The 21,857-nt window shown below is 45.7% G+C and overlaps 2 protein-coding genes across 2 annotated transcripts in view; one reads left to right on the top strand and one right to left on the bottom strand.

Annotated features, from left to right (window-relative positions):
- The window catches only part of GNAL (G protein subunit alpha L), a 182,730-nt gene extending 174,275 nt beyond the window's left edge, over positions 1–8,455 (top strand). The window contains 9 exon segments of the mRNA XM_088524080.1: positions 442–515; positions 1,425–1,483; positions 1,743–1,850; positions 1,853–1,862; positions 2,690–2,760; positions 2,763–2,818; position 3,345; positions 4,502–4,569; positions 7,305–8,455. Of these exon segments, the coding sequence (XP_088380206.1) occupies positions 442–515; positions 1,425–1,483; positions 1,743–1,850; positions 1,853–1,862; positions 2,690–2,760; positions 2,763–2,818; position 3,345; positions 4,502–4,569; positions 7,305–7,451 (594 nt within the window). The 3' untranslated portion in view covers positions 7,452–8,455.
- A 1,989-nt stretch (positions 8,456–10,444) lies between these two features.
- Positions 10,445–18,059, bottom strand: MPPE1 (metallophosphoesterase 1). Its single transcript, XM_010221261.2, has 9 exons — positions 17,785–18,059; positions 16,835–16,943; positions 16,414–16,517; positions 15,810–15,890; positions 14,123–14,237; positions 13,214–13,279; positions 12,984–13,106; positions 12,232–12,372; positions 10,445–10,914 (listed from the first exon to the last, which is right to left on the bottom strand). Exons 1-9 carry the CDS (start codon positions 18,057–18,059, stop codon positions 10,732–10,734), a joined length of 1,197 nt encoding a protein of 398 aa, XP_010219563.2. The 3' UTR covers positions 10,445–10,731.
- Positions 18,060–21,857: the final 3,798 nt, after the last annotated feature.

Here is a 21,857-nt window from a genome sequence, read left to right as displayed (position 1 = left end):
GTCTCATTCAGTACAAAAGGGGGCAGAACTAAGGTTGCCTGGGCAACTGTAATTTTGGAGTTTTCTAACATTTAAATACTTGTTTTCGCATCAAGAATAACTTTTTTTTTCCCTCCTTAGTCTTGTGTAGTGTCAACATTCATTATCCATGTCACATATAAAATTATATGACCATCAGTAACAGGATTCAGTGTGTGCTAAGGAGAATGCGTATAGGACATCCCCCTTCTTTTACAATATGCACCAGCCAAGTTCAGAAGTGAGATCTGTGTTGACCTACTTTGTCAGTATGGACCAATATATATTTACCAAAAATTCTCCTTTAACTTTAATTAAAAGGAGCATTTAAGACTTTCCGTGTTAAATAATAGTCCATGCTTTTAAAAAGGAACTGGGATAGTAAAAGATACTTCTAATCAGTTTCTGTGTTCTCATTTCCAGGACCTATTACGATGCAGAGTTTTGACATCAGGGATATTTGAAACAAGATTTCAAGTAGATAAAGTAAATTTCCAGTAAGTCTGTTAATAATAATTTATGATTTGCATACTAATTCCAACATAGTTCCTATGTCCATGCTTGCGTATTGTGGGTATGGTCGGTTTGGGAGAGGGTTGGAGGGCTCTCGGCAGCAGGGTTGGGATGTTTCTTTAGCATGCTGTACATAAGCCCCAGTACAATTGCCTCATACTCTGTAATAAAAGCTGATATTAGTCATGTCTATTAGTGTTGCTCTCTGTTGTCAGGTTGTCTTTGGCTGTTTTTACTAACTAACTGGTTCATTGATACAACACTGTAAACTCATAAAACAGTTTCAGGGATAAGGTCCTGCAGAACTTAGTGGAAATGCTGCCATGAGTCAGAGTTTGTATAAGGGGACAAAGAAAGTCAAATGTTTTCCTTCTCCTGGAGGGCTGCTGCCTGTGGCCCTTGCAATTTTATGCTGCATCTCCATTAAAATGCACCCGGTCTGGCTAGCTCTGCTTGCTGGACCTAAAACAGAAAAGTAGCAACTCTGGCTGGGGAAAAACTGTATGTCACCTTCGAGGGATGGATGAAGAGCTAGAGGGATAGGAGATGCGCACTCTGTCCACCACCACTTCAGTTATTTACAACACATTAGACCCACCCAGGCAATCCCAACCATGTGCATTTTTGCAGCCTGAAAAAGCCAGCCCTTCCCTGGAAAGGAGTGTTTCTCCTCTGGGGGGTCCAGAAGCGCTCCCAGGGCAGAGCCGGGCAGGGAGGTTTTGGAGCTCACCCACAGGCAACGCGGCCTCAGAAATTCCTCTTTCCCTTCTGGCAGTGTTAAATGCTGCCATCCTTGGAGCCGTCAAGTCATTGCACCTAGCCCTGATGCTGCATGCTGCGTGTAACTTTCCTAGTGCACATAAGTGATATAACATCCTATGGCTTTTTAACAGCATGTTTGATGTAGGTGGCCAGAGAGATGAGAGGAGAAAATGGATCCAATGCTTTAATGGTGAGTAAAGAAATTCCACTTTTTTATTTTGAGCTCATTCTTGGCCGTATGAGAAGCTTAGTGTCCATGCTGCTCTATTTGTGCTCAGGACAGGGTATGTCACTGATATTAAAATCCGATATATATAAATACTTTGATTATATTAATGCTAGTTTGGGGAGCAATGCAAGTGTCACCTCGTGGAGTTTGTTCTGGGATAATTCCTTGATGGAAATATTCCTTTTTCTCTCCTTTTTTTTTCTTCTGTTGTCTTGTCCAGATGTCACGGCTATAATCTTCGTTGTGGCTTGCAGCAGCTACAACATGGTAATAAGGGAAGACAATAACACAAACAGACTACGAGAATCCCTGGACCTTTTCAAAAGTATCTGAATAACAGGTAAGACATATCTTTCCATGAGCTTTTCTTTTTTTTCCCTCTTGCAGAAAGGAAAGATGTTTCACATCTAATCCAATTGTAACTGCCATCAAATTGCATTCTCTTAAGACACAGGTAAATTATAGATACGGTAACTAAACAACAATCCAAATGGCTTCCTAGTCAAGAATAATTAAAAATGAGAGACAAAATAACAAAATAAAATAAAAGTAATGAAGACTTTTCAAAATACACCTGTCATGAAACTGAAGGTAGAGTATGGAAAAATTTTAAGCACAAATCCCCAGGCAACATTGTCAGGATAATGGCTAGGGACATTATTAGAGGAAGAAGGGAAATGATGATCTTTTGATTCATGAAGAATCACACAGGCCATCCTGAAGACAGAATACTGATGTGGATGAACTAATAGGCACTTGGCAGGGCACTTGGAGGAGAGGTAACTGTCTGGTCTTTCTCTCTTGTTTCAGCAGAACCAAGCGCAGGAGACAGTAATGCTTAATTTTTGGACTACACATTAGGAATGTCATCATTTTCCCAGCTTCATATCAAAAGGATAATTTATAAAACAGTATTTGAAGACAGTTGCTTCTAGCAGTGTCTAATGCACTATTCATAAATATGTTTATAGATCCTATAATAGGTGCATAGGTGCAAGGTAATTGAAACACTGATTTAGGTCATGGCTTAGGCCATGGTTTTTCTGTTGAAGCATGATCCAAATTACTTCACTCTATGTCCATGAAGGAATAGCTGGCAAGTTTTCTGTTAAAAAGTGGTGTGTTTTGTTTGATGAGTAACACTAGCATTCGGTTTATTTTCGACAGGTGGTTACGGACCATTTCTATCATTTTGTTCCTGAATAAACAAGACATGCTAGCTGAAAAAGTCTTGGCAGGGAATCAAAAATTGAAGATTACTTTCCTGAATATGCGCATTATACTGTACCTGAGGATGTAAGATTTTTCACAGCTTTAGAGTATAACTAGCTGATATAGTTACACCTTTCGCTTGTTTGCTTTTTGATTTGTTTTTCCTTTCTGTCTCTCATGCACATACACAAACACATGCAGTAACTTAATGAGAAATACTGTTGCATCACGCTGAAACAGTAGAGCAAGCTGCCCTCATGCAGGGCAGGACATCCCTTCCTGGGGCTCCCAGACAGAGCTGTGCATTTCAGCATTCCCAAGTGCCTGTGGGGAGCAACCTGGAAGCAGGAGATCAGCGAGAGAAGTTTAAGGGAGGAAAGCCCCTTAATAAGTGCAGGAGGAAAAAATAAGAGGGCCGCCAGCATGTCTTTGTTTCATAGTATTTCTGAAGGTGCAATGATTCCACACGGCAGCAGCAGATTGCATAAGTGGCCTTGGGTAGGATGGCTGTTTATAGCAGGTGGGTTAGGTGCAGAGAGATCCTTGCTCGCCCAGCACCTCACCTCTGTGTCTAGCAAGAGGAGAAAAACCTGCGTTTTCAGACCACTAGGGTCCACTTCTGCCAAATGACGCTGTCCCTGGCGCAGAGCTTTTAGAGACCTGTCAGCAAAGGCTTTTGTTCTGCTCTTACCATCAGGAACTGCGTGCGTTACCAAAGCAAAGGCGCGATGAACGAGATAGATTGGGAATTTCAGAAGTGTGTTGCTACATTTCTAGTGGGAAGGGTAAATGAATTTTCCTTCCTCAAGGTCTGAGCTAGCTGGGCACCGGTTCATTCATGCCAGGGCTTTCAGAAGAAACCGTCCACCACTGTCATCCCTCCCCCAGACACGCACCCCAGATAAGCAGCAAAGTTGGGTAAATTCATCTTTCACAGTAAGCAAGCTGTCAGATTTAGGTTGCTTGTAGTGTTTCTCAGTGGGATTTCACCACAGCTACCCCGAATGAGCATGAATGTCCACACCTGAAGCAGCTCTCTACTTCTCATCTGTAATTGCTCATTTATTCTTAATTTTCAGCTGACTTAATTGACTGAAATCTAAGGTGCTGCTGCTCATGCTGCTGCTTTAGGTTCACTCTTCCTGTAAAAGATGAGAGCAGATTATGTGTTTCCTTGTTCTTACAAATTCTGTCTGTTATCCATTATGTTTGTAAGCATCTGGTTTGATGCTTATTGAGACCTGAAGGGACAATGTAGGTACTAAAGGGGTATTTTTTTTTCAAGTGTAATCTTACTAACCATTTTAAAACACAAATTCCTGCATTAAAGAGTTTTATTCAAGAGATGCCGTTTTGCTGAGCGACCTTAACAGCTCGGCAGCTTTTTCAAGTTGTTTTCTTACAGAAGTTGAACCCAAACCAGCACTTGCTTTGTATCTATGTGAACAGAATCATGGATGTGGACAAGCCTCTTTTTGAGATGACTGATGACACTATTGCAATAATTTAGGCTATTTGCAAGTCCCTGAAAGATGTTAGTTGCTTAGACATTTATTTCAGATTTTACACTGCCATTTCATTTTAGAATTGCCTATATTAGAATTAATTTAGATTTAGAATCTGCAGTAGATATTTCATATTTTAAAGGACTGCTCCCTGTATTGTAGGACAACGGGCTATTTAGTAAATCTTTTACTTGGCAGGTAAAGTGATTGTGTTTTGTTTTGTCTTCATGTTTCTGATGTAGTTTATTTTTTAATTGAACAGCAACACCCGATGCAGGAGAAGACCCCAAAGTCACAAGAGCCAAGTTCTTCATCCGGGATGAGTTTTTAGTGAGTAATTTCAATCTTATTTATGATTTTATAGTAGGAAATACTGGCAAGCAGCATCATCAATTGAGGGAAAACTGATGGGATTTTCCCAGAAGAAATCTGGGAGGAGAAAAGGATGTCTGGCAGTTCCCTGCTTCTTTCCAACTGCTCCACCTTTTCCAGTAGCTGTGCACTTTTATATCCATTCTATGTAATGTCACCAACCTGCAGAGTATCACATAGGAGGTACTAGAGCTAGTACTTGGCCTAGAGTTAGGATCAGCAAGTACAAGTACAGCAGGCAAGTACTAGAGCTAGAATGGTCTTCTGGCAACATGCCCAACGACTCGTACCTGGTGCGTGCGGACAGCTTTGCCCCCCTGCACAGGCAGGCGGTGGCAGGGGACAGCTTCATATCTCCCATGTGAGATTGTCTGTGGTTGATGTTGCTTGTGGTGGGTGTTGCTTTACTACCACTACTGACTGTTGCCTTGAATGTTTAATTTGCACATCAGACCCATCCTAGTCCATGCAAATAGGCTTCTTCTTTACCCTGCAGTCCCCCAGGGGCTTTGGCAGTGGTCAGCTGGCAAGAGGGAACGAACAAACAAAACAGGTTTTTATCTTTAAGCAGCATTTTGGATGGCTGTGTTGTGCCAGTTGGGAGGCTCGTCTGGCGCAGTGCTCCTGGGAGGCAGTAGGAACACGGACATGTCTGGTCCGAGTCGCTCTTTGTGGAGAGGTGCTCTCTGCATAGCACAGGAGCCACCGTTACGGGTCACACGATCACAGCCTGGCGCTGCTGCCAGGAACAGGGCGCTTAATCCAAAATAACTTGGTGACTTTCAGTCATACCAAGTCGTCGCAACTGTGTGAAGCGGTAGCAGAGGCCAGAGCTAACGCTTAGCGCTTCAGGTCCTGCCCTCCTCGCAGGAAACGGATGGGGGTGTTCAAAAGAGCAGCTTGAATCGTTAGAATGAAGAATTTTAAGGTCATTACGCATTTGAAAGTGTTGTTAGGATTTACAGCTGTTGATGCAAGAACAAAGAAAGAAGCAATTAATCGTGTTCACAGTGTGGGGACTTTCGTTCGCCAGCTCACCCTCTGGATTATGAGGAAGGCCATTCGATTGTGCTGCATCGAAGCCAGAGTTGTAAGACAGAAACTCTCGCAGCCGAATCCTCTGTGCAGTTGTTTATGACCTTTTCCTCATCCTGCTCAGTGTGCTTTGAGAGATAGCTCGGGGGGGGCTCTGTTTCCTCATTAGGATTTTCGACCGGAGCAGTGCCCAGCAGCTGCTGCCGCCTCGCGTGGGGCAGGGATGACGGTGACAATCCCGGCCTCTCCGGCGTCAGCACCCCTTGTCTCCTAGAGTTCCCCTTCCGCTAACCCAGGCCGTAGCTACTACCACCCTGGGGGGCAGGCAAATTAACACAATGCATTGCCAACAAATACTGCCATAAAGTAGTGTGTACATATGAGAAAGGTGAAATACATTGCTCCCTAATTTCAGCATTGGATGTGGCCTTCTGCTGGCTGCAGTAGGAGGTCTGGTTACTCAGTACCCTGAAATCTAGGCCGAGAATCTTCAAATTGTGGAAGTGCTGGGGAAGAGCTGCTGGGAAGTGCCCTTTGCTGGTCTCAGCCCTGCGCACCGGCCACCCGGCCCCAGCTGCTCCTCCGCGTTGCGCTCGCACCTCCGTCCAGCTGGAGGTGCCGCCTCCGCTGCCGGGAACCCTCTCCTGCGGGAAAGGCTCCTGTGCCCTCGGCCCGGGCCCAGCCCTCAGCCCCAGGCCCCGCTATCACAGAGCCAGCCCTCAGCCCCTCCTGCCCCTGCTTCGGCCCCCCGGGATCCCTGGTCTGACCTCTGTGGACAGCGATGTCCCCACGCGTTTCTGGGAGGTGAGGCCTGTATCCTGCAGGGAGACGTGTGCGGTCTGCAGCTCCGCAGTTCCAGGGTTTTGCCACCATTGCAGAAATCCATAAAATATATTGTTGTTCAGTCCTTATTCTTAATGTTCAGTGTATTTGGTGCTTCAGATACTTACTCATCAATTGAGTAGGGTTATTAAATTAATATTTTTCAATAGGGTAATCCTTGAACTAGATTTTCAGTGTAGTTTAGTAAGAAGAGAATCAGTATTATTTGGAAGCCCCTATTTAAGGAGTGTCAAATAGCTGATGTTACCTAAAGTGCCTGCAGAAATTTGAAATTGCTTTTGATTTAATTATGTAGATTATTGCTTCTGTAATTATTTTTATATATTATATATTGTAGCTTATAATCTATAGTTTTTCATATATTTAGCTTTACAAGGTATTTAAAAGGTCAATCCATATGTAAGATAAGCCAAGGGAGAACATTGTATTTTATTGTTTATCCCTTATAATTTATAATAACATTAAGAAAAGATTTATTAAAAAGATAAGTATCCCAAAGCCTGACCTTCATAGTTCGTACGTTTTCATATACACTATTGAAGATGGCAGATCTAGAGTGGATCTAGTGTCAGCCTAAAGCAACGTAGAACACATTTATATATATATAAATCACAGAATGGTTGCAGTTGGAAGGGAGCTCTGGAGATCATCTAGTCCAAGCCCATATAGCAAGTTGCACACACGTGAAGCCCCCGGTGCGATACTGGCCTGCTGTCTCAGACACGCACGTAGCCTGCCCTGCGTTCGGTGGCCGCCACGTCGGCGGCGGCGCCGCGCGGAGCTGCCCATAACGTGCCGCCCTCCTGTTCCCGCAGCGGATAAGCACGGCGAGCGGCGACGGCCGGCACTACTGCTACCCGCACTTCACCTGCGCGGTGGACACGGAAAACATCCGCAGGGTGTTCAACGACTGCCGGGACATCATCCAGCGAATGCACCTGCGCCAGTACGAACTCTTGTGAGGGGGCTCACCGTGGAACCTGTGGTTTTAAATTCTTTGCTCCTTTCTCTTGATGCTAGCCCACACAGGGTGGAAGAATATACTATAGAAATGTCAGTCTCCTCACTTTGTTTACTTTAATTATTTAACCTTAAAGCTGATTCGAAGCAAGTCTGGGTTCCTTTCCTTCATGCTTTCTGGGACTGTTTTTGTGCTTTATTTTGACATGCCACTTCTTCGTCATTCCACTAAGCCCTTTGGCTACCTCTGTTCCCTTAGGTTTTGTTTTTTAACTGAACATAACCCGCTAAATTTTTTCCAGCGGGTTGATGTAGGTTCAAACTGGTATGTCAGCCGGATGACACTAAGGTCGTTCCTATCCCTCTGTGTGGGTTTCCTTTTTAACATGACATTGAAGAGTACTTGATGGGTGAAAAAGATTAATGCACTTTGTATCAGGTTATTAAATACTGTTGAGGAAGTAGACACACAATGTAGCAGCACCACAATATTTATTACTCTGACACAGTTTTTAGCATTTCTGAGTTGCAGGTCAACTGATAAAGTGACCTCCTCTTTTACGCCGTTACTGGCACAGGAAGTAGAGTAGAAGACGAGAGGAACAGTGAAGACAAAGCAATTTCTCTGGGGTTTTGGAGCTCAGTGTCTCTGCACACCTCAGGCATTTGAATTACAGCTACTTTTCAGCCTGTTGCATCTAGGCAGAAAACTTACCACCCTCACTTGCGTTATTTGTGCTGTCCACAAATGATCCTTTTAGTTCAGATCATTCTTGGACAACGGTCCTCTCCCTATATATATTTTTTTGTTTTACTGCTGGTTTATTATATTGTACAGACTGTAAAATGTAATATTATTTTGTACAACTTTATTGAAGAAAAATACTTGTAGAAGATCTTTGTGCCTTGATTATGGCTGTACCTGTAAAATGAGCTAAGATGTAAGTATGTTTTTGATTGCGCTGTACAGCTTGATGTCAACCTTACCTGCAGCAGTGACTGAAGGTAAGAACTTTATCTGTAGAGTTTAGGGTTTTTTTTCTGGTTTATATAAAGATGCTCTTTAGTATAAAAATTATAAATTATGCAAATTAACCACTTACCTTTCCAAGTAAGGTATTACGGTCACCGGATGTTGCAGCAAACATGCCTTTCTCTTTTGAAGTCTCAGCTTTAAAACATTGGAATTCATTCAAGTGTCCAAATTGCAACCTGGTGTTGTTTTAATGGGAACCAAGGATCCTTTTTCTTTTTTTTTTTCTCCTTTATATTTAGAAAAATATGTTTGGTAATTCTTTGGTCATTCATAGAACTTCACAATTGCAGAGACCGATTGTGAATGTAAAGCACCATTATATAGAGCTCTTCAATCTTTGTACCAACAGCGGCTTTCATTGTGCAAGTAAATAGCAAGAAAGAAGAAAAACAAAAAAAAAGAAAAAAAAAAAAGGTGTATAAACCCTTGTGTCTGGCCTAAGAGAATTACAAGATGACATTTTTATTTCTCTTTTAATAAAGAGACACATTAGAAAATTGTTTTATTTTAAATATTGTAGAATCAAAATGTGTGAATATTTCTCAAACTTGAATAATTTATGCAAATGACATTCTCAAAACAAGTTGTGGTACAGTACAATATATAAAAAGCAAGAATTGCTGTAGCAATAAGGCATGTCCTTTTTAGTAACTATAACACTGCTTTATATTTTATACATAGGTGTTTTATGTCTGTGACTATATACTTTTCCTGTGTCCAAGATAACCTGTACAAACGTCTAAAATTACAGTTGCAATAACAGAAACCTAGAGAAGTGTTAGACTACATTACTTTCCAGAATGTTTTACCACACTTGGGAACATCTCCACACTTCAAATTTAGGGAGAGATGAAGATCTAGCACATTCCCAACAACTCAGTGGGTTTGATCGCCACTGCATTGTTGTTATTTATAAACCCTGATCAGTCATCTTTTAAATTCAGGCTACAAAATTCAGTACTTGTTTCTACGTGATGATAAATAATCCCATTTTAGACACTATACTATGACCACTTCTGTTTCTCAGAAATGTGTGTATTTTGATACTCCTCTTCTGAACTTGGCAGTCACCAGCTCTTTCCCAGAAAGTGCAAAGCTGGGTGGAATAAGCTGGTAATAAGTGACCGTCCCAAAGGCAAAAGATTCCCTTCCTTTCCCTGCCACGAGGAGCAAAGGGGCCCTCTCCTCCCTCCATCCCTCTTCCTGCCGTGAATCCCCAGTCCAATCTTGTCCTTGGAGACCAGCCCCCAGCGTCTGCGGCAGGGACGGCAGAAAATCTGCCCGGGTCGTGGAAGCGCCCCCCGTTTTTTCCTGAGGTCGCTGCGGGGAAGAGGCCGGTTTGTCCCCGCTTCCCCGTCCCGCTCTGCGGCTCTCCGCCCCCCTCGCCCCAAGGCCGCCCCACAACAGCGTTCCCCAACGTGGTGCCCGGCCGGGCCCTGCCGCCGGGGCCCAGGATGATGTTACTGCAGCTGTACTTGACCTTCCTTCTTGCAGAAGATCGGCAACGGGAGGGCCCCTCACCACACAGACCTCTGGGATGCAATAGGGCCCTCTTTTTTTAAGCTCATCATAGCACATCTTTTTAAAAACAGCAGCTTGAGGTGTCACCCTACGTTTTTTTTTAAGCAGGTTTCGAGTGTGTTTCAGCAAACTGGACCCGCGAGGCTTCTTCCCGTTGTTGTCTGGCAGACAATAACTGCAAATTGTGCTGGGCTAACACCTTAACGTGGCGGGAAGTGGAAGATTTCTTGTCCCAGCCAACAGTCCCTCACCTGTGACGCTCTAAGCATTAAGGAAACCTGCATCTCAGTGTGGATGCACATGGCTTCTGCCTGACCCTGCCAACAGCAGTGTGACTTTAGAAGCAATAAAATGGAGAAACGTTTCCAGTTTGCAAGACTGAGCCTCCACCAGGGTAAGACACCAGTGCAGATAAGTGATGAGGCTATAGGATTTACATAATGTACAGCTAAACTTTTAATATACATATTTGATACAAAAATTATAGCAGGAAAAGGACTCATTTGATTGTAGAATACAGTATTTTTGTACAGCATGAAACATTCATTTCAGTTATTTATCCTGTAGTAGTCATATCAGCTGTATAGGACTTCTATGTTATGTGTAAATGCAACCTGCCTTCAGACTAGCAATCCAATTAGGTCATTTGCTGGCATGAATATAGTCTGATGTTTGACTGTTCTCAGCTTTGGTATTTCAGTGACTGAATGCAGATGTCTGGCTCTTCATACTGCTTTATGCTTACTGATTAAACGCTGAGCAAAATAAAACGGTGGAGTGAGAAGCTGAAAATGAGCTAGCACCAGGATGGCCAGCAGAGCCCCTGCGGCGCCGTACAGAGCAAAGACTGTGCTCTCGTGCGGGAGGAAGCACTTTCGGAGGGAGAAGTCGGTCGGCGTTACGCTGCCCTGCAGGAGGAACGAGCACCGTGAGCAGCAGCGCCGCGGCCGCCGCAGCTCTGGTGCCGCAGCCGTGGGGGGCAGCAAGGGCCGGGCCCCGGCCCGGTGCCTCCTCCCGGGCTGGCGCTGGTGGCGCTGGGCACTGACGGGGGCATTCGCCAGCCGGCACGAGCCCAGGGGCCCAACTTGCCCCCGTTCCACCTGCAGTCAGCAGCGCTGCCCCCCTCCCAAGCCGCCTTCGAGAGAAGCCAAACGTGAGCGGCTGGAGCGCGGCTCACGTCGGGCTTGGGGAACGCGCCCCTTCCTCCTCTCCAAGCCCTCCTTCTACCCAGCCCTTGCTGCAAACCCATGGTGGTTAATCCAAACTCTTAGCAGGAGCTGAGACAGCAACATAGGAGCCCTTAGTGTGGCTTGGGTTTGAATCTGCGATTCAAAGTCAAGTTTACAGAAGCCTGAGGCTGATCTCAAGGGGTAGCGAAGACACCACCACTGTGACGAGGCAGCTGCTTGCAGTGAGGACGCCGCTGCCTGGCCCGCGCGGAGCACGTGGGCGGGTTGAAGGCAGCCACTCTCAGGAATACAGAATAAACAGAACTAACAAGGAATATTAACAGTTGGATGAAAGGAATTTAGAATTGTGGGGTTACCTGTGTAACAAACAGCCTATACCCAAGAGCAGCAAAATACACTCAAGATTTTTGCCCCAGCTCACAGATTACTCTGTAAACAGGACTGTAGGTTTTGCTTCTTACTCCAAGTTTTTAAGAGTTCTGTTTTATTTCTTGAACTGGGGAACTGATTGATTTACCTCCAAGGCTACACAGAGCACTGGAACTACCTGTGAGAGCATAACCAGGACACGGCGTGAACGGGGAGGCACCCGAGTGGCACGTGGCAAAGGCTCCCCCTGCGCAAGGGCGCGAGCTGGGAGCACCGCGCAGAGGCGGCCACGGGCTGGGGGTCACAGCTGCTGTGACACCGACCGAGCAAAACTTAGTCTTTCTACTGTTCAGTGCACAGTGCTGATCATTTCTACAAGTCAGTAGTTTACAATGCACCCTCTTTATAAGAAAAGATGTTAGATGCTTGTACCCATATACCGATTAGATCTTTAACGGCATTGCTTTGTACCACACAGAACATGTGGCTCCCACAGCTGTACTTTATAAAGTGGATGCAGTGTACTGAGTGGGTTGGGTGGGTAGGCAACTTTTTTATTTTTACTTTTTGTTTTTACAGGTAGAATCAGTTTTAAAATATAGCTGACTGCCATGTTGATTTATTTATGAAAGTTATCTGACAAAAATAAAAAAAATTAAAACTTACCATGATGAAACTAGGGTTGTTTCTGTTCCTCCAACTGAATGATGGGACACTGATTTCTGGAATCCTCCCCGCATGCAGCACCTCACAGGCACTATGTGTATGTCCACTGAGAACCAGACGGGGATGAAACCACCAGAGCAGCTGGAACACAAAATGGTAAAGCCAGAAGTTGAGTCATAACTAAAATTAAATTCAACTTAACACCAAATTTTTCTCAGACTGAATAAAAATGGAAGGGGTGCTAATATTCTTATAGAGTGCCTTGTATAAACTACTGTTTTCCAGTAAAATACTTGTTTCTGTTCTCATATTCAACACACTTACTTGGCCCTCATCCCAAATATTGGAATTTTTGCGAGGTGAGGCAACCAAAGATTAGAACAACAAAGCCAAGATCAGGTTGGTGGCATCACCAATGAAAGGAGCTTCGTTTTAATAAATCACTGCTGTTTCCCACCTGCGGGGGAATTTTGTACTGCCAGTTTGTTTCCTCCGCAGGAAAGGAAACAACACTGCCCGTTAGGTTTGCTGGGAATATTTCAGTTTGGTGTTTCTTGCAGTAATCAATCCAGCAAAGGCAGTACTTGCAGAGCAGCTGTCTCTCTGCCAGGTGCGCCCCGACGCAGCCCGACGGGCAGCGCGAGGTGCGACACGGGGATGGCGACGCCGCGGCCGTGGGCAGAGCCGCCCCACGGGGCTGCTTTCAGCTCCTGATACCCACAAAGACACCAAGGCTGCTAAACGAATCCAACCTTTTGCGAGGCCTCCCGAGAGAGCACATCATACTTTTCCTTAAACGGGACGTTCCTCTCTTCCGGAGGGGCGGCATCTTCCCCAGTGCACTCGGCGTCGCTTTTCCGATGGAGGGGGTAGTGCTGGGGGGATTCACAGCAAGGAGCAGCCGTTAGCGATCCAGCCTCCACAGGAAGGTAAGGAATGCACCGTGTCAACCATGTCAAGAGCCTGCCTCCCCCCAACACACCTGTAAAAGGATCGGCTCTGAGGCTGGAAGCTTCTCCACGTCACTGCACCTTCTGCTGGAATGATTCTGTGGATGAAAAATCAATGCATAAAATTACCTTCTCCTACGTGTCGCAGAGGGGTGGGGAAAGGAATTGAGCTGTAACTGCAGAGGGGGTCCTCTGTTTTGAGGACAGCAGTTTCAGCACAGAATAGAGTGTTTTAGCACAGCCCACTGTAAAAGCGCTCTCAGGATGCCCCGCCATGGATGAAGGGGGTGCAGCAGATACAGCTGCACTTGCTGAACGAGAGCGCGAGCGCAGGGCTTCACTGCACAAACAAGGAGGAGATGTAGGACAACCCGCGGGGGAGAGTGCGCGCGGGTACAGCCAGCAGTGCTTCCCCTGGGAGCTGCTCTCCTGCCTGACTGCCCGCTTGGCAAACCACGCCGCCCGCCTGGGTGCCAGTCGGCCTGCGGAAAAAGGAACAGGGACGAAATATGAGAGAAGAGAAAAGAGAAGAAAAAAGATTAAAACCTTACTAAACTGCCAAGACAAGATGCTAGAAACTACAGGAATAGGCTGAAGGCTAGAGAACAACTGTGCAACTCTAAACGCAGAGATTCTGACACATCTCTTGCCAAAGGCAGGAAGGCGGGTTGAGGAACATTCCCTGCCATTCCCGGGAGCAGGAGACAGGGCAGTGGGCACAGAGCTGGCTCACAGTGCCACGACCGGCAAACAGCACCGCGCGAGGAGGCGAACACAAGAACAGGAAAGCCAAGAGGAAGAGAGTTCCACTGACAAGGCCCAGCCTGAGCTGGAGGCAGGAGCTTTTCAGAGCCGAATCCCGGCTGTCTCCCGAGCGCCGCCGCGGCACCAATCCCGCTGCGGCGGCCGAGCCGCTGCCTCCCGCCAGATCCTCACCACGCTCCTACCTGCAGGGAGCAGTTGAGCCTGCGGGAAAGGGTCGCGAGCTCTGCCTCGGAAGCGCCGCACACGGCGCAGCCGTCGCCCTCCATGGCTACGCTGTTCACTAGGACGAAGCTGGAAGAGAGAGGCGAGCGGGGTGAAGGGCATGGCGGGGCAGGGCTGCAGCTGCTACTCGTGCACAGAAGCAGGATAAACCTCATTTGCTACAAAATGCAGGTGTTCGCAGGTGCACGCAGCTCGGCAGCACGCAGCAGCTTCCCGGATCACCTGCTGCGAGGCCTCTCCTGAGCAGCCACACTGCAGGCTGCCGTGCCGCCGCCTCGCAGGTTGTTTTATGCTCTGCTGCTGCTTCGGTTGCACAACACACTGAGTGCCCAAAATCCCATGTTTACGCGTCAAGATTCCTTTTAATATTGTACTGGGCACTTAAACTGCCAGCTAACCTGAATTCTAAGGGAAGGGGAAGTTGCTTCTCCCTAAAGATGTGCTCTGGGCATCTGAGGAAATGCAGTTCCTTCTGAACAAGTGAAAAGCCCAAGAACACTTGGCCATCTGCCCTGAACATACTTTGTTTCACACCTTGTGGTCTCTCCCAAGGAAAATGGGATGTTACTTGTAAAAGAAAGTTTCCCCAGTGTATTTCAAATTATGAACTTTTGCCACTACATTTAGTCATGTTGTAGTCTCCCGATCAGGACTCAAACAAACACATTCCCAATTTAATTCAATATACAGACATAAATGAGCTGAATGCCTCCATTTAAGTTACTGGTCAAAACCAAAATAAGTTCAAATTCTCTTATCAAATTAAGCTGCTTTTAGACCACTGATGTGTTACAGAACAGTTTATCTGGCAACCCTTCATTAACAACGTAGCTCATTTCAGTTAGCAAATACCGTGCTACGCATAAAATCTGCTGCTGGGTGCAAGAACTCTGCTGGGCTGTTTTATCAAAGGTGACATGGAGACTTCCCTGACAGCCCTTTCTGAAAGCAGCTGAAACACCTACGGAGGGGCCCTCGCTCCATCCTCACTCTCCCTCATCGGAGTCCTCCACAGGAGCAGGAGTGACCAGAGCAGAAGGGAGCCCCCGAGGCAGCCCCAGGAGCGGGGATGCCCCCAGGCTCTGGAGATGGCCAAGGAGCTCCCATGCAGCCCTGGGTGGCTCCGACAGGCCCTGCTGCCACAGGGCTGCTCCTCGGCCCTGTGCTCAGCCCTGGCCTGCGGCAGAGCTGGGCACGGGCCGAGGGCTGGGAGTGGGAACCGCCGCCGGCAGATTAAAGAATTTATTAAAATTAATGAAACTCTAATAGGTAAGCACAGAAGGGGGTGGTTTGTTTCTCCTTACTGTATCCCATTTTCCTTCTATGTTTACAGCCATGGGTCATTACCAACCGCAAGGAAGTAAAAACACAACCCAGAGAAGCCCATTCTACCTCTACAGTACTTTTCCATTTAAAAGTACCACAAATCGTCTTGCTCAAAGCAACAGCCTCCACTCTGCACCGAGACCTGTTTGTACAGCGTTTCCTTCAACACATCTCAGAGAACTCCAACACCACCTGCAGATCTCATCTTTCAGCATTCAAGTCTCTCAGGAACCACTATTGTGAACGTGGAAATACACATGCACACACATATTTATACACACACACATACATACACACGCATATATACGTACTCACTTTACTCCTTTTCGAGTTACTAGCTTTCCTGAAGTAAAGTTGAAAACCTTTTCAAATCGCTTCACCTTGTAAGCAGTCATTCTGTGAAAAAACAACAATACAAATGAGGAACAAAAATGGCATTATAACTAATGTGACACAGCACAACCATCCTAAAGAGGAGCACGGATATTTACACCTTCCCATGCTGAGAATGCAGAGGAAGGAGACACACCTAGTACTTATCAGCCAGTGAAGCCCAGCTGAAGAAAAAGCAGCTCTGAGGCATCTCTGCAAACGCAGAGCGACCAACTTCACGTGCCCAGAGCAGCACCAAGCGAGTGTGAGGACAGCTCTGCAGCGCGCTCCTCTAGCGAGCCCTCCACAGAACAATCCACTTTAAGATCTGAGTCTAAAGATTTTTCAATGTTTAATTACATTGATAATTATAATGTTAATGTGTAATGACCCACTTTAAGATCTGGGTCCCTTCCAACCAGGTTATGATCAAAACCATTCTGTACAAACGCAGGGGAAGTCAGCGAGGCACAAAAGCAGCTGCTATGAACGCAGGCGGGCACCTCAGAGGTGGCGCCTGCCCGTTCCTCTCACCCCCAGGACTTACTCGTAATGAAATCCAATGTCATGATTCCCAGCGACAACCACGAGCTCAGTACGAACGGGATGCCTGAACATTTTCTGAAACCTCCTGACATCATCTGCCCATGCCTGCGGGGAGAGAGGCAGATTAACTCTCTGTTCCACGATACTGCAGAGAATCATGAACACGCAGTACGGACGTGCAAGCTCAGCGAGATCTTTGCATTTTAAAACTAGGGAGAAATTAGGAGGAAAAGTGCCACGGTGCTACCAAAAATGAAGGAGAATCACATCCGTACACCTCTGACCTAACATCTTAGAAGTTTCTATCAGCAAGAAAATCTAGTAAATATATAAGCCCTTGCACACCTAGTCCACCTTATTCTGCAGTCCATTTTCTTCAAGAAATCCTCCTTTTTCAAATAAAATAGCCGTGTATGTCATACCTGAGGCGAGCTCCATTTTCCTTCATCAAAGACATCTCCCAGAATAAAAACAATATCCGGCTGCAGCAGCCACAAAGCAGTTTGGAAAGATCTCTCCATTTGCCATTCCCTGCGGGGAAAACACACCGGCAGTGACGGCTGCCCCACGCGCCCGGCGCATCCCGACTCCCCCAGCACAAACACCGCCCGGCAGGACGGCACGGAGAGCTCCTGCCTGCCACGAGTGCCAGGACAAAATGCTATTTAAATACTTAGGAAGGAGTTTAAAATGCCGTGGCAGCTTCCAAACTCGCCAGAGCCACCAGGAGCAACTCACGCCCAGCAGTAATGCCAGCTTGTTTATCTTTATGCGTTATAAGTTTGTTAAACACTGTTCTGGCCAACCTGCTCTGACTGTACCAGTGCATGGGTTTATACTGTGTTTCTTTGACAAAAAATGATGATGATCACATCACTGTCAAAATTAATATTTTCTTGGAGCATTCTGCTGCTTTGTGGATCGACAGAAACAACATGGCTTTTTGTGCATTAGGGTGGGACTGGATTATCTTTGTTTTTAAATCTCATTTTGCCCCCAGTTATTCTGCTACGAACTGCTACCAGCTTCTCTATCTCTGCAATTAAAGATATAAGCTGGACGTACATCAAGGTCACCTGACTCCTTTTTAAGGCATTTTGTGATTGCTACGCCCTGGAAACGTGTGTGTGCCCTACCCAGCACGCCCGGGCACCGACACGCACAAACTGTGCTCACTGCTGCACCCAGGCAGGCCCATTCCTCGCCCTTTCAACTCCAGGCCATCACCATCAGTCCCAGCCCAGGCAGGCAAGTGAGTGCCAGCATACTTGCTCCTTACAAGTACCACATCAGTTATAGCCATCAGTCCCATTAGTTATTACTAAAAGCTCTGAAATCAGGATAGAGATTATGCCAAAAATGCAGTTATTACCTTCTTAGTTTATCCAGCCAATGTCCCTTGATTTCACCAAGCAGGTGAGTATCAGCTAAAAATAAGGCCTTCAGGACTGAAGTAGAAATCTCTCCGTTACCCATGTGAGCTCCAGCTTTCACTTCTGGCCAGTGACATTGAAAAATCACCACATAATAAATTAAAAATTCACAAAATATGAACACGGAGCTTACAAAGCAGGTAAGTTTCATCAGGAAAGAGATTCTCTTCTTCAAAGGAAGAGTCCTCACAGCGCTCCGGCTGAACTGAAGCATTGCAGTAAGAGAGTCTCTCCCAAAGGCCGAGTTCTCCTCGCTGAGCTGAAAATGGTGGGGCTACTCACAGCAGCGAGCTGGGCTCCCTGTCGGTACAGACACCCTGCAGAGGACACACAGAATAAAACATTCACATGGGCAGCAGGCACTTAAAGTGTAAGAAAAAAGCTGGTCTCGCACAAGCCAGATAACACAACACCAGACCAATACAACGACCACCTCCAAAAGGGCTCATTGCAAGAGCCTCCAGGAACCAAGAGGAATTTGCTGTCCTCCAAACAGATCTGCTGGAGCCCTCCGGGGCACCGGCCCACACGCACAAGCAGTTAAGCAAGGGCTTTGTTTCTAGCAAGGGAACCAAGATGTGTCTGAGCCTTGTGCAGGCAGAGACACGGACGTAACTGAAGGGAAAGGGGGGAAAATAAACTCTTTAAGTCCGCAAACAGTTTGTATTTACAGACTTCTTCCTCCCTGGATGGTTTGCTATACTACTTACTCTTTATTTTAGGTCATTTTAAAGGTTAATCTGAAATAAATGTCTCTATTATGACAAGCCACAACTTTAACTGGGCTCTTTGACTGTTTCACTTGTTCAACAGAATTCTGCTCCTGACTTCTGGCTTAAGGAGAAGCTTTAGCCACAGTTTCACATTTCCATTCCTTCAACAGTTCCTCACAGAAACACTTCCATGGGCCACAAAACAAGTATCCCACCTGAGGCACCAGGGAAACTTGCCTTATGTTCAAGAAAAAGGCCTGGTTTCACCTGTAGCCTCTCCAGGACCTATTTAGGAGAGCACTGCATGTCTGGCAGCCGCGCTCTTACAGCTACCCAAGAACAGTGCATTAACAGGAGGAGGGAAGGACTAGCAGAAGAGCAATAAAGATCTTACTCCACGTGCTCACTAAAAGGCTTTCAAAGAAATGTGAACCAAAAAGCCTTTTCTTTTCCCCCAAAGAGGAAGATTGCTTCTGTGCACACTAACTTAGAAAAGTTCTAGCATAGGAATAAGGCCTAGGACCTCAATAATTATTGAACACCTCTTGGAAACACTGAAAGGGAAATAAGTACTATTTCTGTATCCTAGCGGGCAGCAGAAGGCATGTGGAGATGCATTCCCTAGTTTTGACAGCTTAATTTCCCATTAGACCTCTAGTTTCCCATTAGGAAAACTGGGACAACACAGAACCATATTAAATATATATATATTTATATATATTTTATATACGTATATATATATTTATATATTTATTAATCAGTAGCATGCATAGAGCAGTAACTAAACTTGATCTGTTTCACAGCCCCATGCTCATTTGCTTCAAATCTTGCAGAAAGCAAAAACTATTACCTTATTTTTCCAAACAAAGCTTCCATTTGATAATAGCCATTTATTTTCAGATACGAGCTTCTCTTAACAAGACTGCAAAGTACTTACTCATGAAAGAGAACCACTAGTCTGCAACATTTCTAACATGCACAATTGAATGTTAGCACAACTAATACTTAATTATAGCAACTCACTTTCCGCTAAACTCCGTTCTGCATGAGAAAGCCACTGGCCAGACATAACAATTTCATGACACAGTGGAAGCTAAAATAAAGACAGATTAACTTGTTTAACATTAATCTCATCTACACCTCAATCAACAAGGAACTTAAAAATAACAGGATCTTGGTTTTAACATCTCACAAGGCAAGGTTAAAGCAAAAATGTCTGCTCAATACTGCAACAGGGATGAGAGACAGGAAAATTCCTACCTGTAAACAGAAATTTGTATGGCCTTATCCTGCACAGACTATACCTACCTCTGAGTTTGGAAGCAGACTTTGGTAGTCTTAGACAGTCTCTTCCTCCAATAAAATAGTACTGAATTAAACAGAAAATGTCAGTAATCCACTAAACTTGCATGAGGCATGTAAAAATAGAATAAAAATCCAGAGCCCTGTGACTCTTCTTATACACTATGTACACAAAGCTTACAGCAAATAAATTCTGGCATCTTGCTATCGACGCTCAAGTATTCTCTCACAGCTTATCTCATTACATGATTTTTCACACATCAAATTTCTTCAAAAGCTGTCTGAGCAGCTGCACCAAAAAGGCAGCATCAAAAATCAGTGAGAAAAAAAAAATTTAAAAAGCAGATTCTCAGGAGCACGATGATCCCATCAAACGCAGAAGAGGCTGTTTTTAGTCAAACAGAAAGAAAAATCTCTTGGCGGCGGAGCTGCCATTTTCACACGTCACCAGGGGCAGCGGAAACACAACCAAGCCCCGCGGAGCAGAGCGGAGCCGGAGCGTCGCTTCTGCCGCGCTCCGGCCCCGGTGCCGCGAGCGCTCCGGAGCTGTGCCGCGGCAGGGGACGATGCCAGAGGCCTCCCGGTTGCCTGCCGCGTTTCCAGCTTCCCGAGAGCAACAGGAGACAGGAAAGAGAGAAAAGTCACGGAAGGGAGCGGGGCGGGCGGCGCTGCAGGACGGCGGCTGCGAGGAGCCGAGCGGGGCCGGCCGCGTTGGCTGCCTCCCCGCGCCGCTGCTCGGCACCTCCTCGCACGGGAGCAGCGCTAGGATCAGACCGGAGTCGCTCCGGCTACCAATGCTCAGGGAGCAAAGCGACCACGGAAGGGTTTTTTGCTGCTTCCTGGAGCGGGGTGACGCGAGAGCAACTGAGAGCTTTGACATCATGAAGGTGAGAGCTGGGCGCTCGCCGCACTCGTGCCCTGCAAGGGCTGGGGCAGAGAACGTATTTGCCAATGGAAAACTCATCTGGGGTAGTTTGCAAGGGACAAAAATCTGCTGGGCACGACAGCAGTGCAGCCAGGGAGAAAGGAGCCAGCCTGTACACTGAAGTAAGGGCAGGAGGAGAAATAGCTTCAAACTCTACCTCCTACGTCTAAACATCCTGCACGAACCTTTAAAATCAGCCTAGGAGTGGGGACAACTACAGATTTATGTAATAATATAACTGTAATAATATAATAATATAAATAATATAACACAAAGATTACACATGCTAGAAGTATAAACTTATGCCACAAAACTGTGATAAAGTCTTTAAGTGACTAACAGTCAAAAGAAGTTGGGTGCTTTCTTTCAGCAGCAATGTGCATTTTGCTTACTAACAAATAGTAACTTTTGTCCCTAAAAGACTTCAATCATATGTGTTCTTCTGTTTCCATCTGCCGAGTTCACTGGTGACACAGACCTGCTTTCTTCCCATCCTCCATCCCAGAACATGCTCTACCTTTAATTTGCAAGCAAGAAGAATAAAGCAAGAGAGAAGAATAAAGCAAGAGAAGCCCCACACAGACAGATCTGGTCTGCAGACAGGACAAGCAGAAAGTGGCCCTGAAGTTTCCTCCTCCCGCTTACTTAATGCCCACGTACCTCTGAACACCTCCTGTGCTTTGAGGACAACTTATTTATTAACCCACAGCTACATGAAACTGTCCTAACAAGCGAACTGGGATGCAAGAGACCTAAGTCTATCACTAATGAGCCAGTATCAGAGCTTTTATTAACCTGAAGGAACTGTGTTAGGGCAAAAATAGGCTTAGGATTTTATAAACGCTAAGTTGATAAAGTCAAGTTTTGACTTAATTCTCCAGATGTTACATCACAGAGGCACAGATTTTCATCTTTCAAAAAAGTACAAATATACAGAATTTCTATCAATATATAGATGTCACAGTAGTTGCTCTGAAATTCAAGTTTGTAGTTCAAATCTCACAACTTTTCCTGTCTGCAGGTACACTTAAAGCCGGGAGCAGTCTTATCTACAAGGTAAAGACTTTGATTT

This window comes from Tinamus guttatus, unplaced genomic scaffold (assembly GCF_059628265.1).
Source record: "Tinamus guttatus ecotype Peru unplaced genomic scaffold, ASM5962826v1 Tinamus_guttatus_pri_ptg000203l, whole genome shotgun sequence".
Taxonomy (NCBI): domain Eukaryota; kingdom Metazoa; phylum Chordata; class Aves; order Tinamiformes; family Tinamidae; genus Tinamus; species Tinamus guttatus.
The sequence above is the reverse complement of the archived record's forward strand: the minus strand, read 5'-3'. Positions and strand labels throughout refer to the sequence as shown.

Coding starts and splice junctions, on each gene's coding strand:
- MPPE1 (XM_010221261.2), bottom strand. CDS start 18,059: ATGCTTCAGTTCAGCCGGAGCGCTGTGAGGACTCTTCCTTTGAAGAAG. Junction 13,107..13,213: donor CAGAGCCGATCCTTTTACAG/GTGTGTTGGGGG, acceptor GAATCCCCCCAG/CACTACCCCCTCCATCGGAA. Junction 12,373..12,983: donor CTCGGGAGGCCTCGCAAAAG/GTTGGATTCGTT, acceptor TTTGTGTTCCAG/CTGCTCTGGTGGTTTCATCC.